The 9,739-nt window shown below is 42.1% G+C and overlaps 1 protein-coding gene across 1 annotated transcript in view; it reads right to left on the bottom strand.

Moving 5' to 3' along the window:
• Nucleotides 1–9,739, bottom strand: part of LOC107742388 (trinucleotide repeat-containing gene 18 protein-like) — a gene marked incomplete at its 5' end in the record, with an annotated part of 41,701 nt that overhangs the window by 28,831 nt on the left and 3,131 nt on the right. Inside the window, 6 exons of the mRNA XM_016555337.1 lie at nt 173–1,144; nt 2,643–3,069; nt 4,189–4,373; nt 4,548–4,694; nt 5,819–6,024; nt 8,588–8,690. Of these exons, the coding sequence (XP_016410823.1) occupies nt 173–1,144; nt 2,643–3,069; nt 4,189–4,373; nt 4,548–4,694; nt 5,819–6,024; nt 8,588–8,690 (2,040 nt within the window). The remainder of the gene's footprint in view (nt 1–172; nt 1,145–2,642; nt 3,070–4,188; nt 4,374–4,547; nt 4,695–5,818; nt 6,025–8,587; nt 8,691–9,739) is intronic.

The raw sequence follows: 9,739 nt of genomic DNA, 5'->3' as shown, positions 1-9,739 counted from the left end.
AAATTCTGAATATATTCACTAGAGCTGAAACAATTCCTGAGCTTGTTTCAGCACATTACAGCAAGCAAATCTCTCTCCCCAATCACCACGCTTCCCTGAGAACTGTTGGAGCACACTAGATCAAGTCCCACATCCTTCAGATTTCCCTTCCTCTCTCTGAAATGAGACTCACCTTGTGTGTCATCTATGGGCTGCCTCTGCATCTCCAGCTCTGCCATCTGGCTGAGCAGGGCCATGCCTTCCAGAGCAGTGGACTCTAGGGGACCGACGCCCACGCAGAGCTCAGATCTAGAGCTACACGCATCTGCCAGGATGGACACCGCTCCGGCCTGCGGAAGCTCGCTGGCTGTGACCAGGGCAAACATGCCTGCCATGGGGTCTTCAGGCAGGATGGCCACCGGTGCGGAAGAGGGCTGAAGGTGAGGAGGGCTGCTGTTAGGCAGGAAAGGATTGTCAAGTTTGGACTCCAGGTGTGGAGCGTCCGGGACAGGATCGCTGAGGTCTACTGGGTTCAGGCTATCGGAGAGATCTAAGGGCGGTTTTGCTGGTTGGATGTCACAAACCACATGGTGTGCGTCCGTGTAACTAGATGAGGATTTGTAGACTTGGTCTACCAGACCAATCGAGGCCTCTGCAGTTTCTGCTCTGGTGGTTCTCTCAGAGTCCAGCCTAGATGTTTTGTACAGCCTTGGATGGCTGGAGGCGGCAGCTTCGATTTTGACAGCCTCCCTATCTTCCTCATCTGATTCCTCCTCTGGCGATGGTATGGCTTTGTCTCTAGGGTGGGCTTCGACCTCTGTGGGGGAGCTAGAGTCTTGGGTGGTGATGGGTGCAAGCCTCAGGCTGTCCTGGCTCAGGACGTCTTTGCGGTCTTCCAGGTTTGGCTCTTTTTTGAACACTGCGCCGCCCTCCTCCATGGACTCTGGCTCTTTGGATGCCTGAAGTGGCTCCACAACCACTGGAGAACACAAGTGCTGGGGTTTGACATCTGCGGCGGTCGCCAAGTGTTCGGAGGTCTCAGCCGGCAATGGTACATCTGGCGCCAGGCCGTCAGCATCTGCGGCAGCAGCCGGCTGGAGGAGGTAGGGATAATGGCTGCCGAAAGGTGCCGTTATCGATTGGTACGGGTAACCGGGAGGAATTTCTGCCAAAGAAACAGAAGAGACAGGTTTTTGAGGTGCTTATGCAAAGAGTAGAGGGGCTTTAGTTCCCTGCGACAGAGTGACAAAGTGATTAATAACCCGACATGTTCTTCGGTACAGGGGCTTTATGAAACTTTCATGAACCAAATGGCTTCAGCGCAAGCATCCCAAAAGCCCTTATATACACATAGGCCAACACGTTCGTGCATACTCATACATTCAGAACGCACCGTGAGCAGAAAATCTATTTATTCTGAGCATTGAACATTTTTAAAGGGAAACCGCCAGGGGATACGGGTACAAAAGGGCTGCTGTCATAAGAAGTCTCTATTGCAGTGAAGTGGCAGCTGGTAATCCCATATGTGGGGATATTTGCAGGCTACTCATTAAGACTGCACTACCCTGCACATTCTGACATGAAGAATAGCACACTGCATTTGATTGCAGTCCTGTGTGGATTCTTGGTCCCCTCCCAAACATATTTCCTTAAAAACAGCACTACGGTGATTAATGACCGTGCATTATTAAACAGCTTTCCTTTCGGTTTTTGATTAGTGTCCCTCTCATTTACTGTGCAATATGCAAATAAACAATTATTTCATAAGACCATGCAAATCTACAGTTGAGGCGACTGTGACAAATTAAGCAGACTCAAACCTGGACATTTAATTTGGGAATGCTGATCTTCTCACTTACCACGGTAAATGGATGGGAAGGGAGCAGAAGGTTGCTTCTGTAGACTGAGTGGTTCTTTCTCAGGCACTTCCACAGACTCCTCTTTGGTCTGGATGGGGGAGGCAGGAGAGGGCGATGCTGAAGTGGGGCTGACTGAGTGAGGGACAGGAGACGACGGATGGGAGTAGGGCTGTTGAGGGAGGGACTTCTCCACTTTGGGTCTGTCCGCAGACTTCAGTGCAGTGACAGGTGAAGGCAGCGGTGGGACGGGCAGCGGTGTCAGGGCTTTTCTGTACGAGGTGGAGGGGGTCGGGGAGCGTGGGGGAGGCTTGCGTGAGTGCAGGGCTGGAGTGGGGATGCCAGAGAGCCTGGAATTGGCCCCTTCAGCTCCTCTCTTGTCTGGCTTTTCCTCCAAATCTGTCCTCGTTTGACTTGCATTTAATCTCTCCTGCATCAACGTAAAAACAAATCAAATTTTTTTAAATACTTAATTACAAGCCTATTCAAAAATGTCAAAAATATATATTTTTATAAAATACATAAGGTTCAAAAAGTATAAAATGCATGCAAATTTATAAAAACAAAAAACAAAATAACCCTCCCAAACATATTTCCTTAAAAACAGCACTACGGTGATTAATGACCGTGCATTATTAAACAGCTTTCCTTTCGGTTTTTGATTAGTGTCCCTCTCATTTACTGTGCAATATGCAAATAAACAATTATTTCATAAGACCATGCAAATCTACAGTTGAGGCGACTGTGACAAATTAAGCAGACTCAAACCTGGACATTTAATTTGGGAATGCTGATCTTCTCACTTACCACGGTACATGGATGGGAAGGGAGTAGAAGGTTGCTTCTGTAGACTGAGTGGTTCTTTCTCAGGCACTTCCACAGATTCCTCTTTGGTCTGGATGGGGGAGGTAGGAGGGGGTGATGCCAATGCAGGGCTGACTGAGTGAGGGACAGGAGACGACGGATGGGAGTAGGGCTGTTGAGGGAGGGACTTCTCCACTTTGGGTCTGTCCGCAGACTTCAGTGCAGTGACAGGTGAAGGCAGCGGTGGGACGGGCAGCGGTGTCAGGGCTTTTCTGTACGAGGTGGAGGGGGTCGGGGAGCGTGGGGGAGGCTTGCGTGAGTGCAGGGCTGGAGTGGGGATGCCAGAGAGCCTGGAATTGGCCCCTTCAGCTCCTCTCTTGTCTGGCTTTTCCTCCAAATCTGTCCTCGTTTGACTTGCATTTAATCTCTCCTGCATCAACGTAAAAACAAATCAAATTTTTTAAAATACTTAATTACAAGCCTATTCAAAAACTTGATACTAAAAGTTGATATATGCATTTGGCTTTTATGCCTGTTTTTCATGTTGAACATCCTGAGTAGGTGCAAATAGACCTTAAAGGATAAGTCCACTTCCAGAACAAAAATTTCCTGATAATTTACTCACCCCCATGTCATCCAAGATGTTTATGTCTTTCTTTCTTCATTTGCAAAGAAATTACGTTTTTTTGAGGAAAACATTCCAATGGACTTCAATGGTGGCCAACGATTTCAAGGTCAAAATTGCAGTTTCAATGCAGCTTCAAAGGGCTCTACACGATCCCAGCCTAGAAATAAGGGCCTTATCTAGCGAAACGATCTTTCATTTTCTTAAATTATATTTATACACGTTTTAACCACAAATGCTCGGCTAGCATTAGCCCTGCGATGGGCGTCTTTATTAGGTGATATTGGAAAGGTCATGCCTGACGTAGGCGGAGGTTCCGACCCAGTGTTTACAAAGCGAACATGCAAAAAAAAGTCTAATGCCCTTTACAAACAAGGTAAAACAACGATGTCGGATGATTTTTAAAGTTGGAGAAGAAAATGAGATAGAGTTTTTAAATGAAGTATAAAGATGAAGAACTAACTGTGTGCGACCTTTCCAACATGATTACGTAATGTGTGAAGACACGCATGCGCATCGCGGAGCTATAGCAGGTCGAGCATTTGTGTTTAAAAAGTGTATAAATATACATTTCTTTCAGAAAATGACCGATCGTTTCACTAGATAAGGCCCTTATTTCTCGGCTGGGATCGTGTAGAGTCCTCTGAAGCTGCATTGAAACTGCATTTTTGACCCTGAAATCGTTGGCCACCATTGAAGTCCACTACATGGAAAAAAGTCCTGGAATGTTTTCCTCAAAAAAAACGCAATTTCTTTGCGAGTGAAGAAAGAAAGACATGAACATCATGGATAAAATGGGGGTGAGTAAATTATCAGAGAATTTTTATTCTGGAAGTGGACTTATCCTTTAAGGACTACAAAATGGGAAATACAGGCATGCCTCCCAACGATTATAATGATATTGACAGACAAAGAACCTCATACCACTAAGTGTGCATTCCTCTGTAGCTCCATGACTTGTGCGGTCTGGTGCTGGATCATGTAGAGCTCCTGTTGGCGCAGGACCTGCTGGTGGGAGAGGAGCTGGAGCTGATGGGCATGCTGCAGAGTGCTTCCTGCTGGCGGGTACATGGCCGACCACAGCGGGGGGCCTCGCTCTAACATCTCAGCTTTTAAAAGAACAGGAGGAATACTTGAGCATCACACATCAAGTAAATTTATTCTGCTACATGTCAGGGATATCACTCCCACTCATCTTTAGAAATGCATGTTTTATGTGTGTGTGAGAATGGAAACACGGGAAAATATAAACACAGAAACTGTGAAGAATACATGGGACCTACCATAGTGTGGCAGATGCTCTGTCGGAATAACAACCACCTGCCCAGTTTGTGGATCTCGGGCAAACTGGTAAGGTGGGGGGATGGAGCCTGTCAAGGCAGGAGAATATCCTGGAGGCAGCGCCTGATGAAGGGAAGGGGGACCCAGACCTGTACACAACAGAGGGGAAAATGGTTGGGTTCACCGTACTTGTAGTTGATGGTCCATTTGCACTTGCTTTCTGGCAGCTTCGTGAACACTCAAGAGTTAATTCCCAAGAGAAACACCTTTCCACACCCTTGTGTATGGAGCATGGACCTCGTTGAAATCCTGCCAAGAGGCACAGCACTTTAACTACAGCAATTTACTTGGGGGACATTTTTGTTTTTAAAGTAAAGTCTAGACAGAAACTCAAACGTCAGACAACTGTGAACTGACCGTGCTGTTCGCTGTTATTCTTGGATGGAAGTTGTGGAGTGAGACTGATTGTTTCTAAGAATGTCTAAAACACTCAGCCTAGACAAAACGCTCGGGCCGTCTGGCAGGGCAACAGATTGCCTCGAGGAAATAACTCGGCGTCCAAATCCCATTCACAACACAGTTCTGCAGCATTCCAAAGTCCATGACCCATAATCATTTATTACTCATTAAAATAGGAATAAATGAAAGGCAATTGCTTGTAGGGCTGTCACGATTATGAAATTTGGCTGACGATTAATTGTCTAAAAATGGTCACGGTTATTGCGATTAATTGTCTGTTTTAGGGCTTTGTCGATTATGCCGATTATCATGATTAATTGTCTGTTTTTATGGCTTTCATTATATAATTGTGATTAATTTAAGGGATCAGTAAATAATTATGATGTTATCTTTTAATCTTTTTGAGTTATTATTTTGCCGTGTAAGATTACATAGAGTATTCCAGATTCTAAGAATCGGCCAATACTGATCCAACACCAGCGCTATTTTTTTTCTACACCACTACAGAACATCAAACGGCAAACGAAACTGAAAGCATAACGAAACAGCGCTTATACTCACCGCATCAGCACGAGCGCGAAGGAGCGCACGGCAAAAATTAAGCGCATATTGAGGAAACGACGTAGGACGTTTATTAGCAAAACGAGTAAGAAAGCTTGGAGGCACAAATAAAGTAAAAAATCAGCAAATAATGTGGAACCAATTAAATAAATCACGATTAGACGGTTATTTAATTATCGCGACAGGCCTAATTGCTTGTTGTAACATGACATCATTCTTATACAACAGGCATAAGTGAAGTAAAGGTGGGTACCATATGGAGAACTAGACAGCCACATGGAGGGGGCTCCTGGCCGGGGCAGCCACGGGTGGGAGGCCAGGTGGGAGGCGGGGTCAGCAGGCCAGCGGCCTGCACCAGCCAGAGTCGGTCCACCAGTCACCATCAGGTTGGGGTTCAGCCCGCTAGCAGGCATCATAGGTGGATGCAACTGGGTGTAGTCTACCAACTCTTTATTCTCTCTGTGAATGACAAGAGATTTACTTATTAGCGGTTGACCAATCTATAGCAAAGTCAGTTAGCATTTGCACATTAAAGTCTACATTCCAACAAAAGCTTCTGTAGTATAAAAAAACAAAAACAAACCAAAAAAAAAAACTGCCACATTACCTTTAAAAGAAACATGGCAGCAAAAACATGCACCTGTGGTGCAAAAATATCCTTTAATATATTCTAATATATCCTACTTTTAGGGTAAAAAAATATATGCTTATATTAGCCAAAAGGCAGTTTTCTAATGTACTTATTTTAATATTTTTGAACATTTAAAAGGAAGAAGAAATGATGTTAGAGCCCTGATGTCATGGTAGTAATGCTATCTGAATGAAGAAAAGAGTAATCAATTAATTAAATAATTCGTGACTTTTTTTTTTTTTAGAATGTATTATTCCCAACAAACTTAATTTTAAAATCACTTTATTTAGTTAGTTTTTAATATATATTTTTTAAGAATTTGTTTATTATTCCCAATAAAGACTAAACATTTTATAAAATAACTAAGTTTTTGGCCAAGTGTCCAAATTTTCTGTTTTTGGTCAAGAATGTTCAGTTTGGTGCTTCACTACATATTTTCAACAAATTTTAAAGCTATTTTTGCTGAACTAACCCTAAAAAAACCCATAAAGCTTAATTCCTTAAAAGCGCAGTTCTTTCCCATTTCAATAATTATGTAATTATTTTCATATTCTTTCAAAATCTTCATTGAATTTTTGTTTGCCTGAACAAAGTGAAACAAACTAAAAAGGTGCTTTTAAGGTGTTTTTCTTATCGTTTGAATCTCAACAGCCACTTTCACTATAGCTGTCAAGAAAATTCCTCAAAAATTCACCTTTTGTGTTTGATTGAAGAAATACATTGCACAGGATTGGAACAATATGAGGGCAAGTAAATCATTACCATTTTTGGCTGAACTATTCCATTAAGTGCCCAATATCCAGGCATCCACATTTGACAACCAGTAAAATGTCATGGATAATTTTACATTGCAAAATTTATGCTTATTCAAGCCCAACAGGAAGACTGGTGGCCATTTAGCCCTGATTGAGACACAAATTCCCCAGTCCATGACTTCTATTCTGCCTTACACTTAAGGACAGACACTGAGGGCGGAATCCTGCTGAGAGAGCCAGTCGCTTTTATAAGCACCAATTTCCCCAGTGGGGAAGACTGACTTTTTCTGCTCCACGAAATGAGAGCCACACTTTGAAAATAGGCTCATATTTGCCGAGAACTGTTGCCATAAATCCATCCACTCTAAAGAAAACCACACTGAGAGTGTGACCAATGAAAGTAAAATGTTGCACCGTTTAGCTAGTGTGTGGAATCAAAGAAACAAGAATCTATTCACACTGGCTGGATATGCTTAATCCTTACTACAAGGTCAATTATTTTAATAAAAGGGTGCTTTTAATTAACAGACTTTCATCCAGGCTTCTAAAATCTTTTTTAAAAACATCTATTTGGCACACATCAGCACTTCAGTATTGCTGCTAAATGTCTGCTGGGATTATAAACTAGCTTCGACCAAGGCAGCAGAGCGAGAATCTTTAAAGATCAAACAATTTAAAGCTGTCACTGATTTTTACTAAAGTGACATTAATAAGTCACCTTCACAGGACATCTATGCATTAGCTGCCCATATCACCAGCTTCCACACAACATCAGGGCTAAAAAAAAAATCAATCACTAGCTCTCTTTTTGGAGAAAACTGTAAAAATGTCCAGTTCCATTTTCAGTCAAACCTCTGAACCAAAACAGTTGACACGTATGACTTTGTATAACAAAAAAATGACACAGGGTAATATACCATTTGGCATTAGAAAGTGAAAGTTGTGGAAAATACCCATATTTTAATGCTAAGACTCTAAAAGGTGCCCTCACTCATTTTTGTTTATCTTGTGCTGGACAATATGGCAATGGTCTTGACAGCTAACAATGTGGACACAACCAATGCCACTGAAGAACTGCATTTGCAGTGAGCCATGATGCATTTAGTTAGGAAATGGCCAATCATGCTATAAGCTTTAGGTGATGCACTATGTAAAATAAAAACGCTTTTATTAGGCTACAGAGTACTATCTGAGTTAATTTTCAAAGGTAGGTCTACTATTCATTTCTTTGTAAAACTATTTTGAATACAAAATACACACACACACATATTATTCCTCTAACTGAGTGTATGGCTTACCACAAAAATGACCAACGTCAATGTGATTTCAGCCCTCAGTCTTGTTTAAAGCAACATCAACAGCTGTCACCACACAGTTAAAATTTACAGCCAGTGAAACATAAACCTTTATAAATCTCAAACGTAAGAGTTTGAAAAGATATCCTAAGAAATGACTTGTGAACTAAAACCGAGACGTTTACATAAATATAAAAAGGAAGGTTCCAGCGTTTTTCCAGATCTGCTGAACAACTAAAACTCCAAACGCAGGATTGAATTAGCAGCTAGACCAATGCCCAGTACATTTCTGAGAGCTTGCTTCAACATGCACTCAAAGCGCTTATAAACTCTCATCTTACCGTAACACTTTCTCCTGCTCACGCTCCACACGTCCCGACAGCAGGCGCTCGTGCCCATGACGTGTCCTCTCGTCTCCTCGCTCTTCCTCTGTGTGGATTGGGCCTACAGGACATTACACCAATTGAAGACATTGACATCCGATCCAAAATATTTTAACCAAATTAGCTTTGAGCCCACTTTATATTAGGTGGCCTTAACTACCATGTACTAACATTTAAATTAATCCTTTGATACAATGCAGTTATTGTGTACATACAAGTTTTTACATTGTACTTAAATTACCTGCATGTAATTACATCTTTAATTACCTTCTATAATTACATTTATAATTACACTACTGACCCATCCCTTACACCTAAACCCACTCTTAAACTTACCCATACCACCAAACCTGTCCCTAACCTTACCCCATCCCACCTCAATAGCAGCAAAAGTTTTTTGCAATACAATATGAACACAATAAGTAAACATTTTTTTATGTAAGTACATAGTAGTTAAGGCATCATAATATAAAGTGGGACCTCTAACTTCGTAGTGTTTGCCAATGATATCTCATTTTTCATAATTTAAGACATGTTTGATACCAATACACACATTTAATACCATTCTTAGCTTACAAACAACGAATCCAGTGTCTGCCAGTCTGGCAAGACTTAAATGTTACTGTTTTCTATTTATAAATACACCGCTCCAGAAATAGCCCAAACTCTAAGGATGTTTATCAGTTCGGACACTCAGCACCAGTCATAAGCAGTGTCTTACACATCTATGAGATTACAGACAGACCGCGCAGAGGGGAAAAAAACCACGGAGAACCTATGCAGAGTAACATATCACATTTACAAAAACCCACTGAGGCCCATCAATCACTTATCAATGTTTCAACACCACTGTAGTGTCATATACGGCTCAAATTGCTCTTTATAGAGACAGCCATTTGGAGAATCAGCAGACAAAACAAGCAGCATTTCAGAATTCAAACTAAACTAAAAGAGCCTTTGAAGTCTGTGTTCAAAATACCTCAACTACACAGTCCTCTATAGCAAGAGATAAACATGCAGAAAGTATCTGAGCGGGATTTAGTTAGGAGTGTATTGAACCTTTCAGTACTGACAGACAGCAGCTGAGAAGAGATTGTGTTCTTCTAAAAC

Source organism: Sinocyclocheilus rhinocerous, unplaced genomic scaffold (genome assembly GCF_001515625.1).
Source record: "Sinocyclocheilus rhinocerous isolate Xijiao unplaced genomic scaffold, SAMN03320098_v1.1 scaffold2086, whole genome shotgun sequence".
Lineage (NCBI taxonomy): Eukaryota > Metazoa > Chordata > Actinopteri > Cypriniformes > Cyprinidae > Sinocyclocheilus > Sinocyclocheilus rhinocerous.
This window is presented reverse-complemented; position numbering and strand designations above follow the sequence as displayed.